The sequence below is a fragment of the Camellia sinensis genome, chromosome 10 (genome assembly GCF_055761805.1).
Source record: "Camellia sinensis isolate YWXY chromosome 10, ASM5576180v1, whole genome shotgun sequence".
Taxonomy (NCBI): Eukaryota; Viridiplantae; Streptophyta; class Magnoliopsida; order Ericales; family Theaceae; genus Camellia; species Camellia sinensis.
This window is the reverse complement of record NC_138970.1, coordinates 155,023,662-155,050,253: the sequence shown is the minus strand read 5'-3', so window position 1 is coordinate 155,050,253 and position 26,592 is coordinate 155,023,662. Positions and strand designations below refer to the sequence as shown.

At 32.4% G+C, this 26,592-nt stretch overlaps 2 protein-coding genes and 1 long non-coding RNA gene across 4 annotated transcripts in view; 2 read left to right on the top strand and 1 right to left on the bottom strand.

Moving 5' to 3' along the window:
* The window catches only part of MAP1C (methionine aminopeptidase 1B), a 29,121-nt gene extending 16,714 nt beyond the window's left edge, over positions 1-12,407 (top strand). For both annotated transcript variants that reach the window (XM_082892645.1, XM_028261637.2), the window contains 2 exons: positions 9,491-9,538; positions 11,989-12,407. In XM_082892645.1, coding sequence (XP_082748771.1) covers positions 9,491-9,538; positions 11,989-12,134 — 194 coding nt within the window. In that variant the 3' untranslated portion in view covers positions 12,135-12,407. The remainder of the gene's footprint in view (positions 1-9,490; positions 9,539-11,988) is intronic.
* On the bottom strand, positions 8,148-8,578 carry LOC145801385 (uncharacterized). Its single transcript, XR_014342781.1, has 2 exons — positions 8,476-8,578; positions 8,148-8,443 (listed from the first exon to the last, which is right to left on the bottom strand). It is a non-coding gene; the product is annotated as an uncharacterized LOC145801385 (long non-coding RNA).
* Positions 12,408-20,337: 7,930 nt separating the features above from the next.
* On the top strand, positions 20,338-24,043 carry LOC114315068 (transcription factor HHO3). Its single transcript, XM_028261636.2, has 5 exons — positions 20,338-21,000; positions 21,164-21,465; positions 21,581-21,869; positions 21,990-22,066; positions 23,402-24,043. Exons 1-5 carry the CDS (start codon positions 20,847-20,849, stop codon positions 23,765-23,767), a joined length of 1,188 nt encoding a protein of 395 aa, XP_028117437.2. The 5' UTR covers positions 20,338-20,846; the 3' UTR covers positions 23,768-24,043.
* The last annotated feature ends 2,549 nt before the right edge of the window (positions 24,044-26,592 follow it).

Here is a 26,592-nt window from a genome sequence, read left to right as displayed (position 1 = left end):
GTTACTTCTGGCAAATAGCTAAGATTGAAAGTATCTGTTCCAAGTAACTAAATTGAAAAATACCGAAAAAATTGAGTTTTTTTCTTTCGGGATGAAAGTTAATTTGTAGATATGAAACAATGGTTATTTAACATTCTATTGTTCATTCAGTAATAAGGTATCTTTATGCTTGTCAAACATGTACTGTGGTTGAATTTGAGCTTCTTATGCTTCCTTAATAAAAATTCTTATTATGCGATTGTCAAACATCTAGACTGGTAGAATTTGTGCTTTTTATGTTTCTTTAATATATATATATATATATATACTTAGAAAATATGAAGAAGAAGAACTCCGAAAATATGAGGAAGAAGGAATATATTTGTGTTATATTCAAAACTTCTTATCTTACAAGACCAAATGACACTCCTTATATAGGAGATATTACAAACATCATCATAACCCATTATATGCCACTTACATATTATATATTACCACTATCTACCACTATCATATTATATACATGCCACTATTTACCACCAACACCACTATCATATTCTATACATGCCACTATCTACAACCAACACCACTATCATATTCTATACATACCACTATCTACCACCAACACCACTATCATATTCTATACATGCCACTATCTACCACCAACACCACTATCATATTATATGCATGAACACAATTTCCAGCACTCCCCCTCAAGCTGGTTTGAAGATATCTTCCATAGCCAGCTTGCTAGTCAGCTTATCAAATTGCTTCTTGTGTAGTCCCTTCGTTAGCACATCAGCTAATTGTTCACCTGTTGGAAGGTAGGTCATACAGATTATGCCAGCATTGATTTTCTCCTTGATGAAATGTTTATCCACTTCTATATGTTTTGTGCGATCATGTAGAACTGGATTATGAGCTATAGATATAGCTGCTTTGTTGTCACAATAGACCTTCATAGGTGTCGGGTGAGAAAGCTTTAATTCTTCAAGAATTCTTTTAATCCACATTACTTCACAGATTCCATGGGCAACAGCTCTGAACTCTGCTTCTGCACTACTTCTAGCTACCACATTCTGTTTTTTACTCCGCCATGTAACTAGGTTCCCACCTACAAAGGAGCAGTATCCGGATGTTGATCTCCTGTCTGTAACACTTCCTGCCCAGTCTGCATCTGTGTATACTTCAACTTGAAGATGTCCATGTTTCTTGAATAGTAAGCCTCTCCCTGGAGTTCCTTTCAAATATCTTAAGATCTTATAAACGGCCTCAAAGTGCTCTGCCCCTGGTGAGTGCATGAACTGACTTACCATGCTGACTGCAAAGGCAATATCAGGTCGCGTATGAGACAAGTAAATCAATTTCCCTACAAGTCGCTGATATTGTTCTCTCTCTTTGACTTCTTCAGCCTTAGCAGCTTGTAACTTCAAGTTAGGCTCGATCGGAGTCTCCGCCATCTTACAACCAAGCATACCTGTTTCTCCAAGGAGATCAAGAACATATTTTCTCTGATTAACGAATATACCTTCCTTGGATCTTGCAAATTCCATTCCGAGGAAATACTTGAGGGCTCCCAGATCCTTAATGTGAAATTCTTTTGCGAGTTTCTCTTTGAGGGCTGCTAACTCTGCTTCATCATTACCAGTTAAAATGATGTCATCAACATAAACAATCAAAATTGCAATTTTACTGTTTTTTGAATGTTTATAAAATATTGTGTGATCTGCTTGACTCTGCGAGAAGCCACAACTGATAACTGCCTTCCCAAAGCGTTCAAACCACGCTCTTGGTGATTGTTTGAGTCCGTATAATGACTTGTTCAATCTGCATACTCTGTTACTTCCAAGTCTCTGCTCAAATCCCGGCGGTAGGCTCATGAACACCTCCTCTTCAAGATCACCATTGAGAAATGCATTTTTAATGTCAAGTTGATGTAGAGGCCAATCTGAATTTACTGCAAGAGATAACAGTACTCTGATGGAATTTATTTTAGCAACAGGAGCAAACGTCTCCTGATAGTCGATCCCATAAGTTTGAGTGAAGCCTTTAGCCACCAGTCTCGCCTTGTATCTCTCAACGCTTCCATCTGCGTTACATTTTATCGTAAACACCCATTTACACCCAACTGTTTTCTTGTCTTTGGGTAGATCAACTATCTCCCAAGTACCACTTCTCCTTAAAGCATTCATCTCCTCCATGACTGCTAATTTCCAATTCGGATCATCCAATGCTTCCTGTATATTCCTTGGAACAAACAAGTGTGAAATCCTAGATGTGAAAGCTCTATGGTTTTTAGACAGTCTTTGATAGGAGAGGTAATTTGCAATAGGATGTTTAATGCAATTTCGGACACCTTTCCTAATTGCTATAGGAACATCAAGGTCGGAAATAGAAGGAATAGGATTACCTAAAATTTCGATGCCAGAACTCGGGTGGACATTCGGGTCATTAGGATGGACATTCGGGTCATTATTCCTCAGATGAAATCGCTTCCTAGTATAAACCTGAAGCTCAGGATTTAGATCATTTTGTAGTACTTCTCCCCCTAAACAAGAATCTTCTTGACTAGGCACCATAGAACTTGGTTCTCCTAAGTGATCATTATCAGACAGATGTGGTTTTTGTGTAGGATAAATGACATTGGGGAGCGGGATAGAAATATCCCAAAAACGGTCTTCTACTCCACTTGTCTCCCCCTGAAGAGAAGTGTTGGAGAAATAGGATTTTGTTTCCACAAATGACACATCCATACTCACATGAAATTTCTTGTTTTGAGGATCGAAGCACTTATACCCCTTTTTGTTTGAGGAATAACCCAAAAAAACACATTTTATAGCACGGGGGTCAAGTTTTGAACGAAATTGACTGGGAACATGAACATAGGCAGTACATCCAAAAACTTTGGCGGGTAAATCAGAAAACAACCTCGTGTCAGGAAAAAAAGTTTTGAGACAATCAAAAGGTGTTTTGTATGTTAACACCTTTGTAGGCATCCTGTTTATCAAATAAGAGGCTGTTAAAATTGCTTCACCCCATAAATATTTAGGAACATGCATGTAAAACATTATAGCACGTGCTACTTCAAGTAGATGTTTATTTTTTCGTTCTGCAATGCCATTTTGTTGAGGGGTATCCCGACATGTAGATTGATGAAAAATTCCCTTTTTTTCCAAAAACTCACCCAACTGCTCATTGAAATATTCTGTTCCATTATCAGAATGTAAAATACCAATTTTGGTTTGAAATTGGTTTTCAATCATATTGTAAAAATTTGTGAATAAATTTTTCACGTCAGATTTTTTATTCATCAAATAAATCCAACATAAGCGGGTATGGTCATCAATAAATGTAACAAACCATCTTTTACCAGAAAGAGTAGTGATTTTAGAAGGGCCCCAAACATCACTATGAATCAAATAAAAAGGTTTTGAAGCCTGGTAAGGTTTTGGCAAATAAGTAGAGCGATGAAATTTTGCAAAAATGCAACTTTCACAATGAAAAGAAGAACAATCAATCCCTTTAAATAATTCTGGAAATAAATGTTTCAGATAAAGAAAACTAGGATGTCCTAGCCTATAGTGCCATAGCATTATTTTTTCTCGAACAGAGATTGAACTGGTACTATTAAAGCTCTGAGCTTTTTTATTACTAACAGGTACTTCATCAAAGTAGTAAAGACCTTCAAGCATCCTAGCACGCCCAATCATCATCCCCGAGTTCTGGTCCTGAAATTCACAATGGGATTCAAAAAATGTAACACGACAATTAGAATCCTTAGATAGTTTACTGACAGACAAAAGGTTACAGGCTAAGTTGGGGACGTGAAGAACAGCATTGAGATTAATTTTCTCAGTTAGTTTAATAAATCCTTTTCCTGCAATAGGTGAAAAACTACCATCGGCTATTCTGATTTTGTCATGACCAGAACAAGGGAAATAGGTACTAAATAAATGGGAAAAACTAGTCATGTGATCGGAGGCACCGGAATCTATGATCCACGGAGAGAAGTTTAGGCAAGAGAAGGCTTTAGGATTTCTACCTGTTTGTGCCAACAAAACACTAGGAGTACCGGTTGAGGAGTTGGATTTTATCAGCTTTAAGAGTTGATCAATCTGCTCTTTGTTGAAGGGACCTGAATCGGCTTCATTAGCGGTAGGAAAGCCACGATTCTTCTCTCCTTGTTTGCTGCTTTTCCAGTTGACAGGTTTGCCATGAATCTTCCAACACGTTTCGCGTGTATGGCGAGGCTTGTTGCAAAAATCACACCAGACCCGTGGCTTATCATCAAACCTGCGCTGGTAATTTGCAGCCTTGTTGGCCGCAGCATCGCTAATTAAAGCAGAAATTTCAATTGATTCACCATTACCTTTTTTCTTAAGCATGACGCTCCTTCGGCTCTCTTCCCTTCTGACTTCGGCAAATACTTCGCCAATGGATGGGAGAGGAGGTCTGCCAATAATTCTTCCTCGCACTTCATCGAACTCAATGTTGAGGCCGGCAAGAAACTTGTAAATACGGCTGTCTTCCACAGTTTTCTTGTGGTGGTTGCAGTCGTCAACCGATTTCCATTCGTATGTGTTGAAGATGTCAAGATCCTGCCACAACCTTTTCAACGAATTGAAATATTTGGTGACGGAATCATCTCCTTGACGAATCTCTCCCAACTTCAAAGTTAATTCGAAAACTTGAGATTGATTTCCTAGGTCAGAATACATCTGACTAACATTATCCCACAATTCTTGTGCAGTAGTATAGCACATGTAATTAGAGCTTATATCCTCCTCCATGGAATTGACCAACCATGTCATAACCATGGAGTTTTCAGCGTCCCAATTGTCGAACAACGGATCATTAACAGCAGGAGCCTTCTTGTCACCAGTGATGTAACCGATCTTTCCTTGCCCACGGATATACATCCGGACAGATTGTGACCAGCGGAGAAAATTATCACCATTTAGGCGGATGGTGGTGATTTGGACAGAGTGAGAGTTGGACGTTTTCACCGGAATGGCAGCGGCAGGGGTTGAAGTGGTTCCGGACGTGACTTCCGACATGGCTATGACGGTTTTAGGGCTGCTGTGTTTTTTGTTGCTCTGATACCAACTTAGAAAATATGAAGAAGAAGAACTCCGAAAATATGAGGAAGAAGGAATATATTTGTGTTATATTCAAAACTTCTTATCTTACAAGACCAAATGACACTCCTTATATAGGAGATATTACAAACATCATCATAACCCATTATATGCCACTTACATATTATATATTACCACTATCTACCACTATCATATTATATACATGTGTTAGAATTTCCCATCTTTACCTTCACCTACTCCACTACACACTCCACTTCACCTACCTCTACTCCACTACACACTCCACTTCACCTAACCCACTATCACCTCCACTACACCTACTACCACATTACCTTCACCTACTCCACTACACACTCCACTTCACCTACCTCTACTCCACTACACACTCCACTTCACCTAACCCACTATCACCTCCACTACACCTACTACCACATTTTCTTCTATATATAGATTGTATAGGAATTGTAATTAATGTATCTTGTAATCTATCAATCAAGACATCAATCAATAATACATAAATTCTTACATGGTATCAGAGCAAGGTTAAGAATTTAATATTTTTTCGCTTCACCGGCGGGCGGCAACCTCGCCTTGGCCGCCCGCCGGACCTCAACCTAGTCCGCTAGAATTGTCTACTACATACCTACCTCCTCATCATATCTTCATAACATCTCATTCTCTCTCGGCATCATAGTAGCCGTGATACTGCTCATACTTCTGGACAGCGGAGAGAACATCGTCTTTCTCGATCTTTCCGCCGACGCCGGTGGCGAGATCCAAGGCTCCGGCTTTCGACATCACTCTCCCCAAATAGTCCATAGCAGCTTCTCCACCGGAAAGATACTCCTAACAGCAGCGGAAAAAAGGTGTTTCCCTCAGCCAAACAAGGCTCAATAGCTGTGGTCCTCATCAAAATACGTGTAATTGCTACTCCTGAACTTGGTTTCCCTATCCTTGCTAACAAGCTTCTCAAATGCTTCCGGGCCATGTTCTTCTATGTACTTCTCAGCAGCAGTTAGAATGTCATCTGGCTTACTGAAGATGTCCTTCTTCCTTGGGACATACTAGACGTTAACAGTCTGCTGTGGGTTAAGAAAGAAAGGCCTCAAATAATGCTCATAAACATATGCAGCACCACTGATACTCTTTATGATGGTGGATATTTCAATGCCATTACAACACAGCACCTTGAAATTTATTTTATTTTATTTTCTTATCTCTCTTTCTGACCATTACAACACAGCACCAGCACACTTGTTCCCACCTTTCATCATGGTCTCCACTTTCTTTTTCTTTTTTTATATTTATTTTAATCCATCTTTTTGAAAACAAAACCAATATCACTTTTTTTAATTCCTTAATTTATTTTAATAACATGAGTGGCCTCTCTTTTCCACCATCTCCCTCTTTTTCTACACAATATTTTTGTACCACCGCCCACTCCATGATTTCCATATTAATATTATTATTATTATTATTATTATTATTATTTTCACAAAAAAAAAAAAAAAAAAAATTCATTCCAGTTGATTTTTCTGCCTTACCACACCTACCATTCGAGTTTGCCAAACACACTTATTTTATTCATGTCAGGATCAACCCCGATCATAATTTTACACGAGAAAAAAAAAATAAAAAAAAATAAAATAAAAAAAAAAAATAACACACCCAACACCCACAGTGGGATTTTTCTTCTCTACTCTGCTGCAGATCTCTTCTTCTTTCCTCCGTCCTGGGCGGCCCTTGACGGTGCTGCCTCCGTGTTTCCTACGCCGCCGAGCACGTTCACTCCTCCATACTCCTCCACTGCAGCATACGGCGGACCTCCAAATCGGAACATCACAGTGGCCTTCCGCTTCAGCTCCTTATTTTCTGCTTTCAGCATACTTATCTCTGCTCGCGCATCCTTATACATGCGTTGGAGCAGAGCCAGCTGGGAATTTAAATGCTGCACCTCATTTGTCCTACTCTGCAGCCGGTTCGACAAATTTGTGACCGCCGTCATGGTTTCCACGCATGACTTCAGAGTATACTGATTAGCCTCAATATCAGTTTGCACCGCCATTTTTTGCTCCACCGACCGCATCGGAAAGTTCAATGGAGCAAAACCAGAGGTGTTTGGTTGAGGTTCACTGGCCACCGCACCAGTTATTTCTCTTGTGGGCTCGTTCAGTTCTGGAAAGAGCGTGAGCAGGTTCTGGGTAGCTGGACGGGAAGAAGAGGCCATGTTTTTGGGTTGCTAAGTGTTTCAGCGAAATAGCAATTTCAGACTAGTAATGTTCGGAAGGGTTGGTGACAGAATGGCAACAAAGTGTTCCACAGTTTCTCTCTCCGCAGAGGCAGAGTTTTTTCAGCGAAGGGTTGGTTTCAGAGGTTTCAGAATGGTATGCCTCAGCCTCAGCCTTCGTCTTGGTTAAATAGCCGAGGCAGCCACGCGTATCGCGCGCCTCTTGCCGCCCGACAAACTGGCACGCCTTTTCATGGCACATCTTTTGACAAAGTGGACACGCCTTTTGATGGCACGCCTTTTGATGGCACGCCTTTTTATGGATTGGGCACGCCTTTTGATGGCACGCTTTTTGAAAGATTGGGCACACCTTTTGAGGGTGCGACTTTTTAAGGGTCCGACAAGACTCTGTAAACTGTCCCGACATAGATTCCGGTTAGTTTCTACAAGGGTCCGACAAGACTCTGTAAACTGTCCCGACATTGATTCCGGTTAGCTCCTTCATGGGTCCGACAAGACTCCCGACATGACCCCATAAACTGTCTTCTACAAGGGTCCGACAAGACTCTGTAAACTGTCCCGACATTGATTCCGGTTAGTTTCTACAAGGGTCCAGCAAGACTCCGTAAACTGTCACAACATTGTCTGCTACAACGGTCCGACATGACCCCGTAAACTGTCTTCTACAACGGTCCGACATGACCCCATAAACTGTCTTCTACAACGGTCTGACATGACCCCATAAACTGTCTTCTACAACGGTCCGACATGACCCCATAAACTGTCTTCTACATCGGTCTGACACCACCATACAGTGTCCTCTACAACGTTATGACACCCCATACAGTGTCTTCACCAACGGTCTGACACGACCATACAGTGTCTCCTATCCTTTTTTATTTTTATGTATTTTCTTGTTTTGTTACTCTCTCCAAACTCAAGTTGGTTAGTTTCTCTCCTCCTTGAGTTTGCGGGGGGCTGTTAGAATTTCCCATCTTTACCTTCACCTACTCCACTACACACTCCACTTCACCTACCTCTACTCCACTACACACTCCACTTCACCTAACCCACTATCACCTCCACTACACCTACTACCACATTACCTTCACCTACTCCACTACACACTCCACTTCACCTACCTCTACTCCACTACACACTCCACTTCACCTAACCCACTATCACCTCCACTACACCTACTACCACATTTTCTTCTATATATAGATTGTATAGGAATTGTAATTAATGTATCTTGTAATCTATCAATCAAGACATCAATCAATAATACATAAATTCTTACAACATGCCACTATTTACCACCAACACCACTATCATATTCTATACATACCACTATCTACCACCAACACCACTATCATATTCTATACATGCCACTATCTACCACCAACACCACTATCATATTATATGCATGAACACAATTTCCAGCATATATATATATGTATTAAAATCAAAATCAGTGTTATCAGAAAATGCTAACATCCTAGTAATTTTCGTTTTGGAACATACGTTCCGAAACGTGGTACACTCTTGTTCCAAATCGTGAATTTAACAATCTAAAGCGATCCCATATTTTTTTCTATGTTTTTCAATAAAAGTTCTCCTTGATAGGGAAAAAGTCAAATATAATGAACTAAAATCTAGATGGAGTGGAGTTTTGGATTGACAAAATGTAAAACAATAGGTCATGATACTTATAGAACTGTGTTGTTGAATGATTAATTTGAAGAAAAATACCTACGATATATTGATGTCGAATTAAAAAGTCTACACATATCGTACCACATTTTAGAGCATATGGCATATCACGTTACCGTTACCATTCCTCCTCGTATCAAAACGATCTATGTTCCTAGGTAACATATATCAAAATACTTATGATGTGAATCTTTGTTTGTTAATCTGAGTCTATGAATGTGAGAGATTTGTCTCTTTTAAATATTGCACCTGTGTACTCGGTTCTGGATGTTAGTCTAAAAAAGTTGCAATACCCTAATCATTTTTTCATGTTACAAAAATAATCCAATCTAGTTTTGAATGATTGTATTTAACTTGAACTTCCATATAATTGACAATATGAGCCACACTTCTAGGATGCTAAAGATTTTATACTTCGGCAAGCTGATAAATATAGATTTCTTCTGAATATAGTCCTTAATTCGTTTCTCAGGAAACGACAAGTCTGGTTGCATGGTTGAAGGTCAAACATTTACCATCGGTAAGTGCCTTAACATTTATTGAATATGTCTTCTGTTTTTGTTTTTCTTTTTTCTGCTAAGCCAAGAATGATGTAGCCTAGTTTATGCAAGCTTCACATGAAGATTGTCAATCTCTATTAGGAGTCATATCTGATTATATTGTTATATTTTCTTATTTTTATATGCTGCGTTTTAGGGACGAAATCTTGAAGCCAAAGGATATTACATTATATTAGGTAGGGGGCCGGGGGTAGTTTCCTATTGTAATTACTTGCTATTAGGGTTTTGTAAAGCCTATCAATTAGCCTCTTGGAAAAAAAAATAAAAAAAAAATAAAAAAAATGAGATTATTCCTTTGAGAATGAATAATATTTAGAAGAGCTTCTCTCTCTCTCTATCTCTCTACCCCTCCTTGCTTCTTTATTTTATATTCCTTTCCCATCTCTCTTAGTTTCTCCTCACTTTTATCTCCTCCTATTCTTTTCCTGTATTCTCTTTTGTCTCTCTTTCATAAATAAAATAAAAACAAAATAAAAGAAGAAAAGAATGAGTCAGCAAGATTTGTTTGTCCAAGGCTCCAAGCATATGTTCAATGAAAGTCTCATGAGTTCCTGGTTACATCAAAGAGGGTGACCTATGTCTACCTCTAGAAATGAATAAGACAGGAAGGTCCTGAAATTTTAGGCACAGCTGTATATTTATTTACCACACCCATGGCGACACCTTCTCTTCTCTTTTTGGAGAATTTTCATGTGGACTATAAGCATGGAAAATGCTCCGTTGTTTCTTTCTTCATTATTATTATTATTATTTTGATAAGTGAACTTGTACTACATTATCTAGAGAATTTGCTACTGCTTTTCATGTCACAAAATGGTTTGGTTGGTTGAACAGTATTGTGTCTGGAAATGTTGAACTTATTTTGCTGTTTGAGGCTTGTGTTAGTGTGCCATTGCTTGACAAACTATTCATGCATATTTATAGTTAGTGCTCAATTATGGTGCTTCCAAATATACAACAGCCTTGTCCTGATAGAAGCTATGTTACATGGACTCTTCAAAATAAATCAAGTACCCGTGTCGGACACCCGACACTCGGACAAGGGTATGGGATATCTGTCGGATACTTTTCAACGGATACTTCTTATATAATTGTATATAACACTATTATAATATGTACATATTGTTGTATAATTGCTATAAATGTCATTTTGACACTATAAGTTAAATATAATACCATTTTATCTCACATATTAGATTAAAAATATAAAAATATAACATTTTTTTGCCGAGCCCGTGTATCCTTAAATTTATGATTTGATGAGTCCGACCTCTAGATACATACCCGCACCCGACACCCGTACCCGAGTCCATGTAACATAGGATAGAAGACACTTCTTGCATGAGAGCAGCTCTTGATTGCCAAGACTGGGATTGATCACATCCTAACACTCAGAAAAATATTTTCCATTGATAATTCTAAGGACAATATGAGCCCTATGATGCAAATAACATGAATACATGCACACCTGAGAGGGTAACTGAGCAAGGATCTCTGATGCCTCTGATGGCTGACTGGGTGGTCTTCAACCTGATTCACTACCAGTCTTCTATCTAAACTACCAATCCCATTACACATTCAAACCAATTTTTTTCACACATAAATAGCCAATATCTATATCCTATCTCACCTATTATTAGTGAAACTGCCTGTCCAGTAGCATCCATACGAATTGCAGTGTTTTTTGATTTGGGATTTTCTAAGGGAATAGAGTATTGTGGGTAGAGTTGGTGAATCCGTTCCGTGATGGATCTTGCAATTTCTTGGCTAATTAGGCTGTATTTGGAAGGCTACTTTCTAATGGCAACGTGAACGAAGTAGTTATTTGTGTGGCTATCATGAGACCAATGTTCGATGTGGTTCAAATTTGCGAACAGATAGAGTGAAAATTGAGAAGTGGATATCCTTGCTTTTCCTGAGAAATTGAGGCCCCAATTAGAGAAGCCGCAAGAAAGATGCTTGTCACCATTTTTTTAATGGACATTTTTTTTTTCTGATAAAGAACATTTGTGAGAATGAAGCTAATTTTTTTCTTAAAAATATCAACTTTTTTTTTAACGGAAGGCAGTATTGTTTTTCATAATGGTAAAAGCTTGGGCCGCCTTTGCACCTGTATCACCTCCTGAATCTGATCCCTACCTGAACAGTATTTGAGCTAGTACATCTATACGAGGAACAGCCTCCTTGATGTCTCCTGATAGAGGATCGTCTTTGATTTGCTTGTGATGTTTTTAACAAATAAAGAATTATTAATTAAATTATATGGTCTTTTTGTCTTCTTCCTTTGTCTTTCCCTTGGTGCTTTTCCATTCTTTGTTGCCTTCTAATAAATTAATTCCTAAAAATATATTGATGTTGAAATCCGATACACAAATCCTATCCTTACATTTAATTCTTACGTTTACTGCAGAACCAATTCTTACATTGGGCAGCATAGAATGTGTAACATGGGAAGATAACTGGACTACTCTTACAGCTGATGGAAGCCCTGCTGCCCAGTTTGAGCATACGATTTTGATTACCAGAACTGGTGCTGAAATTTTGACGAAATATTGAAACAATTCATAAGATTTTTTTATTTTTGTAATTGTGTATATGACGGAGAATAGAGGAAGTCTCATTTTTCTTCATTTAGAAATGGAATTTTTATGTTGTTCTAAGGCCTTTTTTAATTTTTTTTTTTTTTTTTTTTTTTATAAATTCAATAGACGGTGTCATTGAAGAAGTGAAATTCCGAGATGGGAGTGAAAAAGTCATTAAAAACTGTAAACCATTTGCAAAAGAATTGTGTGATCCTTTGTAATAATATTGATTTCTTCAGTTTGTTTAGCTGTTATGTAAAATATTATCTAGACTTGCTTTCTTGTGATAAAAGTGGCATTGATAGTCATTTGTTTATTTATTTCATGTTTTTTTTTCTCATAAATATATAATTGAAAAATCTTTCCATGGTTTAAACATCTCTCTGTTTTATTTATTTATTTATTTTTGTGTGGATTTCTTACTTCATATTCTGAACACTTCCAATGTCATTCTCCATTCTTAATTTTTTGAGCCTTGGAATTCTCCACTCTTGTATTTATATTTTATACTATAATTTATAATATAATACGTGTCTATTTCATAGTTGATTCACAGCCTAATTCATAATTAATACAGTCAGTTCAGAGTCAATACTAGTTTGATTTCTATTAAACTTTTTGTTTGGTGATTGGTGAATTTAAAAAATTCATGTTCACCCAATAACTAACACTTTTGGCTTTGGTAGTTTGAATATATTACATTACGACCAATACAATATTCTATCAAAAATTTTACCAAATATCTCACATAGGTGTGAGATTCACACAATGTGGGTCCCATGTGGGTCTCACACCCATGTGAGACATTTGGTAAAATTTTTGATAGAATTTTTGGGGCCTCTAGTATTTTTTATATCAATTTGTCTATGATATTGCAATTATTTTGCAATCAATACTTACAAAACAGTGTGGGTTAACTAAAAGATATTCCATAATTTGGAATATTTACCGAATGTAACACCATCACGTAAAGTCAAGGTGGTCGTGTGATTTATGTTTGATTTTGAATTTTTAAATATAATTTTTGGGTTTTTTTTATTTGTGTGTATTTTGTTGTCTTTATTAAACTTTTCATATTTTAATCAAGTTTTTTTTAAAGGTAAAATATTTGTAGAGAAATAATAATAATAAAAAAATCAATGAATACAAAAATTTTAAAACTATAATGAATTTTTTTATTTTTATGTATTTAGAAAATTTTTTAAATAAATATTTATTTTTTAAGTGCATTTTATGTTAGGTGCATTTAAAAAACTAAAAAAAAATTAAAACGTTTTGTTTTTGTTTTTGATTGAAAGTAATATATTCTTTGTTTACTATTTGAGTTAATTTAGTAAAATAATTATAATAGGCTATAGCTTTTTGTAATTTAAGAAAATAAAATTAAGTTAAAATCAAATATTCATATGAATAATTTTATTCAATGGAAATTAGTTTCATTAAATTTAATTTGTGAAGAAAAATTTTAACTTTCTTTCATATACTTGATATTTTTAGTTAATATACTAACACGTTAACACAATACGAATCGATCATGGACTAAAAATAACATAATACAATAATATAAAAAAAATAAACAAATTAAATTAATTTTAAATAATTTTGATACGAATCTAAAATGACACGATATAATAAAACTCAACAAAACATAATCCTTAGCAAGGAATCCGTATAATCCACAAAACCGAACCAATCCAGTCCAATTTGGTAGGTTTGGTTTCGTTTTTTAAATTCGTGATTCGATTCTGGATTGAAAAATTAAGAAACTATAGTTCATGGATTGGTTTCAATTTTCAATTCACAGTTCCTGATTAGAACCGATTTGAACCGTTTGTATTCGATATCTTTTTTACTTAAAATAATTATTTGAAGATATAAGTTTTATGATTTCCGCATCTCCTATGAAATCCTATTTCTTTAATTTTTAATTGGTAAAGTAGAGTGAAAATATTTGCTCATTTTGCTATATTTAGCCAATTTTCTATTTGTTTGCTCCATGCATCACATTCTATTCTAGTTTTTTAGTAGGGAAGTTTGTAATTTAGAGTAGTTTTAACAAATTTTCTGTGTGTATGTTGAGATTATGTGAAATTGTAATTTCAAATCAATCTAAACCGTGTTTAAATGATTTAATTCAAATTAATTCCATGATGTAAATAGATTAATTTTATTCTAATTTTTATAAAATCATAAACAACAAATTAATCCTAATTTTATCGCATCCAAACTAATCCAAACAATATTCATCCCTAGCAAGACATGACTTCCACCCTGGTCGGCAGGCTTGGTACAGCGCTCTCTCTTTGAAAGATTCCATTCCCCTAACTTGAACGCTCTCATGATTCTTCACCTTCCAAAGTATATTCCCATCCCACCTATGAGTTCTAGAAATGTTTAAAGAAACAGTCTACGGTGAGATAGAGACCATGGTTCTTGTCACAAACTCACTTTTTAATTGGTCAATTTGTACTTTAAAAAGAAAAAGAAAAAAAAAAAAAAGAGTAAATTACATTACCATCCACTGAAGTTTAAAATAAATAAATAAATAAATAATTTAGGGTTTAAGGTTTAAATAAATTAGGATTTAAATAAGTAATTTTATAGTTTTAATATAATTATACTGATTTTTCATTTAGTAAATTTAAAAAGACTTAAATTAATACAAATAGTATAAAAATATAATGGATTATTTATGAAAATATAACTAACTATTATGTGAATTAAAATTTTAAGAAAGTTTAATATAATTATTTTAAAATTGTAGAACTTATTGTAATTTTTTTTTTAAATTTCAAGAAAAATTAGTGTAATTTACCCAAATAAAAAATAAAATAAAACAAAACAAAAGTATGGACAATGAATCCCTTATGATCTTATGGATAAACCCAAATAAGGTCTAATCAAGTTAGGTTAAGAAAGACAACCTGCCTATTTAATATGCAATTGAAATTGATGTGAAATTTCTTTGCAATTATGGGGGTTTAAGAGCAATTGTTTAGGCTGATTATGGGGTGTTTGTTTCAGTTTTTCAGAGTTAACTTATGGCTTTTAATTTTGAAAAAGTTATTTTGAACTGTTTGGTTAAACTTATTTCAAACAGCTTCTGATTCTAACAGCTTATTTTAACTCAAAAAAACTGATTCTGAGAAGCTACTCACCCCTTGCTTTTGATTATCAACTTCTGCTGTAGACATGTTAATTTATGGTTATACTATTAAATTTTTTTATTTTTTATTTTTTAAAAAATAAAAAAAGACTCAAATGGACTATAGATTATTATTATTTTTTTTTATAAGAAATGTAGACAAAAAAAATTAAAATTAATTGAAAAAACTATTTCAGAGCTTATTTAACAAACACTACTCAGCAACTTAAATTTATAATTCAACAGATATACCAAACAGATTAATAACTTTTAATTAAAGTTATAATTTATAATCTGTTAAGTTATAATTTATAAACTATTTTAATAGTTACACCAAACGGCGCTATAGCTATGACTAGTGAATTGTGGTGATAACAAAAAGCTTTAGCAAAAATCTAGGTGGTAGACAAAAATGGATTTTTGGACTTTTCTACCTAATAATTAAAGTAATATTACATTTAAAAAAAAAAAAAAAAAAAAAAACCTAATGTAGCACTTCTCATGTTAGTTCAATGGTCCCAGTTCACTTGTATTTTATAGAAAAAATTATAAACACACCTCTTGAGATTTATTTAAATTATAAATTATTTTTGTGATTCTAAAAATTATATTATGTCCCATAAGATTTCTAATTTCATAATAAATAGGCTATTTTATTAATAAATCATCAAGTTAATTAATAATTTTTAATGATGTTAAAATTTTATTTCAATTAATAATTCAGATAATTTTATTATTTTATAGGAGAATAGTTAAAAATTTTATTTTTTTCAATTAATTCTGTTAAATAAAAAGTTTGGACAGACAGGTATTTGTAATTTTCCAAACCACATAGGATAATTCATATTTTAATCAAATATCAGAGAGTGTACGTATAATTTACCCTATTTTCCTATTTTATATGAACAATTTTTAAGAAAATGTTAGTTTATATAGTACTTTTCTATTAATTAATTAAAAATCAATTTTTTTAATAGTAATGTTATATAGATTCTTAAAATATCACGTTTAAATTATTACCTACACTGACGTGACAAAGAATTGGGCCTTGGTTAATTCATAAACAAATTAGCATCTAACATATAATAGTTTACATCATTAAAGATAAATTTAAGGAGTAATTTTTTAAGGGTTTTAAACTCCCCAACCCCCAAACCCCCCGCCCCCCCCCAAAAAAAAAAAAAAAAAAAAAAAAAAAAAAAAAAAAAAAAAAAAAAGTGATTCATATCTCTCTTTAAACCTCATACATTCTCTTTATGAAATTAAATAACTGTCATTAATTAATTTAAACTTCCCCAAAAAATAAATTTCAAAAGCATCTTTTTATAAAAATATGTTTGTATAGCTTTACTTTTGAAAAGTAGTTGGTTAAGTACAAAAAATAAATTTTTTGTTATTTGTCTAAATTTTTTTTTCTTGCATCATTTTTATTTTACTCATACTAACACTTACCATTGTTATTACTGAAAAGTTCAGCTAACAAATAGGAATTAACAAAAATTATATGCATGTTTGATGTTATTTTTGTTTTTTACGTTCTCTAATTTTTTTTATTAAAAAAATGGAAAAAGTAAAGGCTAAAATGAAAACTTATTTGACAAAATAGTTCTTCAAACTTAAAAAAACACCGCTTTTTAATGGAAACGGTTTAAAGTTGTTTTAAATTTTTTAACATTGTTTTTACATGTCAAGAAAAAAAAAAAAAAAAAAAGAGAGAGAGAGTAAATAATGATGAGTATTTCTAATTTTGTATTAAATTGCTTTTGGATACATAAAAACCAAAAAAAAAAACAAAAAATATTAAAAGTGAAAATGATACCACGCCCAAACTATTCTAACATTAGGGCCGAGGTTTCCTTTGGTCTGAGTTTGAAGGGTGCTATTGGGCTCGTAGGGGTTTATTATAGGTCCCGTTTCGATAATTTAAATTGTTCAATATATAGAACTCGTTGAGTACTATATACTTGTAAAAAATCAACGTTAATCAAATATCAATAACTATCTCATCGAATCAGATTTTTGTCAACTATTTATTTTTTCGCTGTCCATTTTTTTATACAAAATTGATTTGATCACGTAGTAATCGATATCCGATCAACGTGATTTTTTACAAGTATATAATACTTAACAAATTTTACATATTAACAATTCAAATTATCAAAATAAAACCTGTGATGAACATTCACAGACTCAAGTATCCTCTACTCCGATCATAAACTAAAGCATTTGTCTCCATGGGCGGGACCCAATTTTAAGTGCACAACAGAGGCACAGTTCACCCGATGATATCCATTTCTAACTAGTCTTATATGTTTGGTTTTATTTTTTAAATAAAATATATATATATATATATAGAAATTAGTTGGACGAAAATAATATCAAAAAATTATTTTAAAATTATTTCCCACCCAAAAAATGTGAAATTATATGAAGATGATGGAAAATTTTCAGTAACGTTTGATAGAGTTTTGGAATTATAATTTGATAATATTGTTATATTTTGAGTTTGTGAGTTTTGAAATTATAATTTGAGTGTGAAAATTTTGTTTGATTATGAATTTTCAAAAGAGTTTTAAAAAAGTTTTGAATTGAATTTGAAATTTTTGATATGATATATGATATTTGATTCAAAAATTTACAACTTATAGCCAAACACACAACTCAAAATTCTATTCAAAATTCATAAAAAAAAATTTTAAAAAATCCGAAAATATTTTTATTTATAATTTAAAAAATAACGGGTGCCAATTGTAAAAAAAAATAAATAAATAACACTGTTCTAGTCAACCAGTTGAACATCCGGGGAGACGTCCGGGTATACCTATTTTCAAAAGTAGGTGTGGAATCATGTTTTCAGAGCTCAAACCAAACACAACGTTCAAACCAAAGGCTGGAATCATAGTTTTAGAGCTCTACCAAACATAGTCTTCATTTTTATTTTTTTTCTCATGAAATTAGTTTTTATTTTTTTTAAAAAAAATAATTTTTTTTTACTAAAGTATGAAGAAAAAAAAAAGGTAAATTATACTTTACCCCCTAAAGTTTCACCCAATTTTCACTTTGGCCCTTTATGTTTTCAATGATTCTCACTTTGACCCTTCATGTTTGCAATCATTCTCACTTTGACCTTTTAAGTTTGATTTTTTCCACTTTGACCCTTCATATTTGCAACCCTTCTCACTTTACTCCTAGACTAACCTCCATTAAAAAATTAACAAAACCTGCCACATCAGCTCCATGTGTGATGCAAAAAATTCACTAAATATACAAAAAAATAAAAAATAGAAACAAAAAAATGGAAATTTTTTTTTAGTCTTCAGTAAATCTTTTTTCAAATTTATTCATAAACATTATTACATTATAGATGCATCTAGCTCAGATGCACTTAAAAAACTAAAAACAAATTTAATTAAAAAAATAAAAAAAAATTCATTAAAGACGAAAAAAACGATTGTAAACTTTTCATTTTATAATTGACAATATAGGTGTTTGACTCGGTATATTGTCATTTTTTCATCTTTAATAAACTTTTTTTTAATTAAATTTGTTTTTATTTTTTTAGGTGCATCTAATGTAGATGCATCTATAATGTAATAATATTTATGAATAAATTTGAAAAAAAAAAATCACTAAAGACTAAAAAAAAATTCTATTTTTTTGTTTTTTATTTTTCATTTTTTGCATATTTAGTGAATTTTTTACATTACACATAGAGCTGATGTGTTGGTAATATGACAAATTCTATTAGTTTTTTTTGAATGGAAGTTAGTTTAGGAGTAAAGTGAAAAAGATTGCAAACATGAAGGGCCAAAGTAGAAAAAATCAAACTTAAAAGGTCAAATTGAGAAAGATTGCAAATATGAAGGACTAAAGTGGAAAAAATCAAACTTAAAAGGTTAAAGTGAGAAATAGGTGAAACTTTAGAGGGTAAAGTGTAATTTACTCCAAAAAAAAAGACTGTCTAAAAATAGTTTTTGAAAAATCAAATCAAACAATTCTCTAGGTTTGGTTTGGAGTTTTCAATAACAATTTTTTGAGTTTTTAGTTCACATTTTTTTTATAGTAATTTTTAACAAATTTAATTAATTTTTTTTATAGTAGTTTTTACTTCACTTAATCTAGATGTACTTAAAAAGTATAAATTTTGGGCAAAATTTTTTTTAAAATTTATTGAATACAAAAATATTTAAAAATTTAGTACATTTTTTATGTTTTTTTTAATTATACTTTTTAAGTATATATAAAAAAGTAAAAAAATAGATTAAAATGTTAAAAAAGTTCACTGAAAAAAAAAATCGAATTAAATACTTAGAATATTATTTTTAAAAATTCCAAACTAAACATCGGTTTTCAAAATTTACTAAAATATAAATTAAAAAAATTCATTGGAGACAAATAAAAATTTACATTTAGATTAGATGTATCTAAAAATTTTAAAAATGAGGAGAATCCTTTCTAGTTCAAGATTCATTGGAGTTCATGGGACCCGCTACGAGTGTTATTTTGATAATTTAAATCGTTCATTTTATTAGACACTTTATATATCACAAAAAAATTATACTGATTCATTAGTCATAACCGATTGAATTCATTGCATTTTTAATCCAAAAAATTAATGTTTTATTTTTAAAAACACAATTATCATTCCTTTTTTTTTACAACAAAAACGATAAATTGAATAAGTTACGATTATCAAATGTGTCATTAAAAAAAATTACACAAAATATTTAATAAAATGAACTATTTAGATTATTAAAATAAGACCCGTAGTGAATATCACGGGCCACAACAATACCTAAAAAAATTGATTAAAATTTACTAAAAATAAATAAAAATTATTTTTAAAAAAATTTTGTTAAAAAAAATAAACAAAATAAATAATTTTCCATAATTCTAGAGAGAGAATAGATGAGAACATGATACATGCATTTGAGAGAGAGGGTCATCGATCTTATCTCATTGAAATGGGTGATGTCATTACCGGCCCACACACAAGCGACGACGATGGAATCAGTCCCTCGAATATTCAACCCCCCACCACTCCCCACATAATTACACTCTCTCTCTCTCTCTCTCTCTCTCTCTCCTTCTCTCTCTCTAACACATACATATTCATACATATATACATACATACACTCTCTCTCTCTCTCTCTACCCCCTTATCCTATCCTACCCATCAAAGATTCATTTTTTGTACGCGACGCCCCGACTTCGACCCTTCTCTCTCTCTTCTTCTCTTCCTCCCTCATCCACCACCCTCCGATCTCTTCCTTCCCATGTCTTCTTCACCTCCATCTCTCTCTCTCTCTCTCTCTAAAATTATACATATTTTTTAATATATATTTGCTTGTATCCCAAGTTTATTCCTTTTCCTGATTCTACTTAGATCCCTTATTCTTCTCTCAACACTTTCCCTTTCTCCGGATCTCTCTATGCTCCTGACAAAAACACCTCTCTCTCATCTCAATTTCTTTCTTATAATAACTCTCCTCTCATCTGAGAAAAAAACTTCAAACTGAAAATCATTACAGACCAACCACAATGATCAGCGATAGTCACAATCACAATCAACATAATAATCATGCAGAGAAAATGCAGAAATGTCAAGAATATATTGAGGCTCTTCAAGAGGAGCATCGTAAGATTCAGGTGTTCCAGCGCGAGCTTCCTCTGTGTTTAGAGCTTGTGGCTCAAGGTATGGGGATCATCAAGATACCCATTTGGGAATTCTTGCAATTTTTCTGAATTTAATGGGTTTTTTATCTCTCTTTTTTTTTTTTTTGTGTGTGTGAATTTTGATGGGTTTTTGTTTTCTTTTTTGTTTTTGTTTTTGTTGTTTTTTTTTTTTTTATATAAAGCGATTGAGGCTTGTAAGCAACAGTTGTCAGGGACAAGCACAGAGTGCTTTCATGGCCAATCTGAATGTTCTGAGCAGACATCAACTGAAGGCCCTGTTTTGGAGGAATTTATACCAATTAAGAAGAATTCATTTTGTGATTGTGAAGATAATAATGATGATGATGATAATGAACAACAATCTCAAAAATCAAAAATCAATAACAATGATGATAATAGGAGCATTGACAAATTATCAAAGAAATCTGACTGGCTTAGATCTGTCCAGTTGTGGAATCATACCCCAGATCCACCCACCAAACAGGTACTTAAAAAAAGAAAAAGAAAAAAAATATATATCAATTAATCCAATTACTTTTTACTCAATTGGGTCTTAGTTAATTTGGCTTTAAATATTTTTGGAAAATTTATTGTTGTAGGAATCACCAAGAAAGGTTTCAATCATGGAAGTGAAGAGAAATGGAGGTGGTGCTTTTCATCCATTTAAGAAAGAAAACAATGTTGGGACTATCCCAACAAAAGATCCTTCTGTTCCGGCCGCGGCGGCGAGCTCCACCGCAGAAAACGGTGGCGGTGATGGTGGTGCTAGTGGTGGTGGAAAGAAAGAAGAGAAGGAAGGACAATCTCAGAGGAAGGCTAGAAGGTGTTGGTCCCCTGAGTTGCATAGGAGGTTTTTACATGCTCTTCAACAGCTTGGTGGTTCTCATGGTATGTACATCATGTGATTAAATTAAATATATTTAAATATGATTGTTTATATATTTAATTGATTTTGTGTTTGTGTTTGAAATGATTTGCTGACATGTTTTGTGATTAAATTTTGGGCAGTCGCAACACCTAAGCAAATTAGAGAGCTTATGAAGGTTGATGGGCTTACAAATGATGAAGTCAAGAGCCATTTACAGGTTAGTATACAATTGCTTTGATTTGCTTTGTTTTTTTTGCTCAGTTCGTTTCTTTGAATGTTGTCATCTTCAATGTTCATTAAATTCATCATCAAATTTAAATTTGATAAAAAAAAACTTACTTTTTTGCTCTTCTAACGGGTCATCAAATCCAGAATTTTGATGAAACTACAAAACTCTCTGTTGGAGCACTTGATATCAAAGGAAGTTTTATTAATGTACGGTGAAAATGCCTTTACATACTTGATTTAGTAGAATTATTGTTTTTTTTTTTTAACGAAATTAAAACATTCGTATTCAACATAGTGGCGGAATTTTCAATAGTGGTTCCATAGAATAGTTGTTTTGGATGCTAAATTTTTATTGTACAATGTATTTTTGGATTTATTAGAATTATGATATCTTTTTTTTTACAGAGATATAAGATATTCGTATTCAACACAACGGCAGAATATCCAAAGGCATAATTCCCAATAGGGGTTTCATAGAATTATTACTTGGGATGTCAAATTTTATTGGATAACATATCTTGATAGTAGAGTTTTGGTATTTATTTTTTCTAAGGTAAATGACATTCGTATTCAATACAGGGACGGAATACCCAATGGGGGTTTCAGTAGAATTGTTATTCGGGATGTCAAATTTTATTGGATAATATATATGAATTTAGTAGAATTATGGCAGTTTCTTTTTCACAGACACAAAAGACATACGTATTCAACACAGTGACGGAATACCTAACAAGCGTGTTATAAAATTACTTTTCAAGATGTCAAATTTTATTGGATAACATATTTTGATTTGGTGGAATTATAGTAGGTTTTCTTTTCACATAGCTAAAAGACATTCGTATTCAACACAGTGACGGAATAATTAATAGAGACTTCATACAATTATTGTCGGTAATGTCAAATGTTATGTAGTTTTTGTTTTTTACCAAGTTAAAAGACATTCTTATTCTACACAGACGAAATACCCAATAGAGGTTCCATAGAATTATTATTAATGATTTCAAATTTTCTTAGATGGTACAAATTTTATTGCTGCTTGATTACTTGAATTGGTTTTGCTATCTATGGATAAGCTTTCCTTAGTTTCATTTGAACATCAATTTGTTTGTTTACACTAGAATGTGACACTTGCCTTAGCTTAGACAAACTTCTCAAGTAGCATCATACAAATTTATCTATTGTTGACAATAGAGGTAGCCTAAAATTTGAATGACTTGAACAAGTAACCATATCAAATGATCAAGTATACAATATAACACTTTGTTATATATATCATTGTGCAATTACATTATCAATGCCTAAACCTAAATTTGTTTGGTAACAGAAATACCGGCTGCATTCAAGAAGATCACCTACTCCTTCAATTCACCATAGCAATAATCAACAAGCTCCCCAGTTTGTGGTGGTGGGAGGAATCTGGGTCCCGCCACCAGAATACACGGCTGCGGTGGAAACAGCTGCCGCATCAAAGGAAGCTTCCGGAGTTTCCAGCCCGAATAGAATCTATGCACCAATAGCTGCACCACCACCCCCACCACAAAAGCAGAAGCAGCAGCAGCAGCAACAAGAAAAGCAATCAAAGCAATTGCATTCAGATGGAAGGGCAAGCCATAGTGAGGGTAGAGGTCATTCTAGTTCCCCGGCTAGCTCATCCTCCACGCATACCACCACGGCCTCGTTGGCATTATAATCTTTGTTGTGTGAAGAAGATTGATGTAGAAATTTTGTAACAAATCGTTCAATGTTGTCTGTAATCTTCAGGTATTTGACATAACAGTAGAGAGACATCGACGTAGTGAAGTTTTTTTTTTTTTTTTAATCTCAAATTTTAAAGGTTTTGTGTTTTTGTTGTAACATTTAGAGGATGTTGGATACATTTGACAGTGACAATTAAATATTGAAGTTGAATAATCCAAGCTATGCTGGATATGAGAATAATATACACTGATATATTTTGTGATTAAAAGCTCTGATAGTGTCTTGTCTCTCCTTTGCTGGTGCACCATAAATTCTCCTTTTCTGAACTTTTATTTAAAAAAATTAGAAATTAATTTGACTAAAACAAATCCCAAAAACTAATTAGAAACTATTTTTTTTTTTATTTCTTGGAAGGTATAAAAAAATTGAACTGTTAAATTGTGCCCAACCTTTAGAGAGAAACAAAACAAAAATGGCAAATGAAGAATGAATAATGAATAGTGTTATATATACAATATATATATATATATATATATTATAGAGAATAATATGACTTTTTGTGCCCTTTTTATTTTAAATGGAAACATTCATCATTTTAGCTCATAATTTCAAAATAACACATTCATACAATTCTTTTTTGAATGAAAATTCCATTTGTGTGTGATTTTCCTATTTATTAACATTACATGAGGAACCATTCTAACAAAACTCTGTTATTTTTCCTTCAAATTTTAGTCAAAAAACTAGTTCTTTTAAAGAACGACATATCCAACCAACATTTCCAAAAATGTTATTTATTTTTTCTATTTTATTTAAATATTATTTTTAAAAAAATTTATTTGAATGGTGGAAGTCATTATTTAATTGGATATGGTTTTTAAAAAAAAAAAAAAAGGGGAAAATTACACCCCCAAAAAATAGAGTTTGACCTTTATAACTAAATAAACCCTGAGTTTTAATTTTATTAATTTAAATACTAATATTTTTTTATTTATTTTCAATCTAAACTATCGTGCTATTTTTGTTAAATAAAATTGATAGAAAAATAGCATTTTAGTTATTAAACTTAATTAGGTATATATAAAATGTCTAAAATATTCTTTTTGTTGAGTTAAACAACTAAAATATTCTTTTTTTTTTATGAGTTTTATTTAGCGAAAATAGACAAATAATTTGATTAAAAAAAATCAAAAGTTTAAGATTTAAATTAACACATTTAAAATTTTGAAATTTATTTTGTATAAGAGTCAAAATTGAATTTTTTTTTTTAATAATAATTTTTCCAATTTTTTAATATTGAAATTTTTAGGAAGTGTGCTATGATGACTAGTTACATTTGATGAGATGCAGCGATTTCTTATAATGGGGAGATCCTTAGGGAAGCTCCTAGAACGGTGTTTTGGAATGGGACTTCAAAATTGGCTTAAAAAATAGAAATAGATAAGTCGTTGGTGGTGTTCTTATATATAATTTTTTTTTTTTTTTAAAATTATGCTAGCAAAGTTTGTATACAAATTAATGTATTTCAAAGTGAAAAGTTATTTAATAGGTTTGACTACTAAAATGGTTGTGCACTCATCTTATAAGGAGAGGTGCAAAAAAAAATAATAAATAAATAAAAAATACTAATCACATGTCAAAATATTTAGAAGAACAAAAATTATAGCCTATTTTGACAATTAGAAAAAAAAGTTAACTTATTGATTTATTTGAGCCATATTGTTTCTCTTTTTTTTATATATATATTTTTTAAAAAATCAATTAATAAAAAACAAGTCACACTACGTCAAAACAGGGCATTAACGGCGATTTTTTTAACGGCGGTTTTCGTTATTGTCTTTTACGACGGTTTACCTTTTCCGACACGAGTATAAACGGCGGTCCTAAATTACGGTCGTTAAAGAGTTTAACAGCGGTTTTACATCCTTTAACGGCAGTAAAAAACCGCCGCTAAAGCTCAATTTTGACGTAGTGTCACCTCCCCAAATGAGACTGCGTAAGATATAAGCCGAACATAGAGGATAAATATCTGCCATAGTGAAGGCAAGTGTTTGGTTTACATTAAAGGCAAATTAGGCATGTGTTTGGTAAATAAATGGCAATATCTTACATTTAACTTTTGGTTCATATGATTCATATGTTTCTTTACAAGGAAGGATCATTCTCTTTTCTTTTAGACTAATGCTAGTGGTTAAGAATTTAACACAAAAAACAAAAAACAAGAATTAAGAAAAATAATATGTGATTAATGGCAAAATGGACAAATTGAAATGTCAAAATTAAATTTTAGTATACACGGTTGAAATGTTATTATTGTATAATGAAAAATTAGGAACAATATAAAATGAGAACAACTCTTTGAAATTTTATTACTCAAAATCAGGCATCGTTTGAGAATTAAATTTTTAGCTAAAAAGTCAAAAAATTATTATAAGTTATCACATTACTTTTTCTATTTTTATGCATATCTCTTCATAAAAAAATACTAAAATACTAAAATAATTTGTTCCTAAACAAGGTTCTTAAGCCTACATCTTAATTTATAAGGAACATTGTTCGGTGATTAAACCACTATTCATGTCTCAAATTGGGCCAAGAATATATAAAATTAGAAAATTGCCAAAAAATAGCAAATTCGAATTTGGGATCTAGAATGTAGTAGAAGCTTCCTAGAAAAAACCGTGAAAAAATTAAATTTATTTATATTCCAAAATTAGTCTTTAAAATTTTTTCAAATATAGCAAATTTCTTGATTCGGAAGCTTTAAGGATGAAATTTATTCATCTTTCAGCGTATGTCACCTCAAAGCAATGAGTT

Bases quoted from the DNA above. Each gene is read 5' to 3' on its own strand.
- LOC114315068 (XM_028261636.2), top strand. From the start codon at position 20,847: ATGATCAGCGATAGTCACAATCACAATCAACATAATAATCATGCAGAG. The intron at 21,001-21,163 runs GTATGGGGATCA...TTTTATATAAAG, and splicing joins TTTAGAGCTTGTGGCTCAAG to CGATTGAGGCTTGTAAGCAA. The intron at 22,067-23,401 runs GTTAGTATACAA...GTTTGGTAACAG, and splicing joins AAGTCAAGAGCCATTTACAG to AAATACCGGCTGCATTCAAG.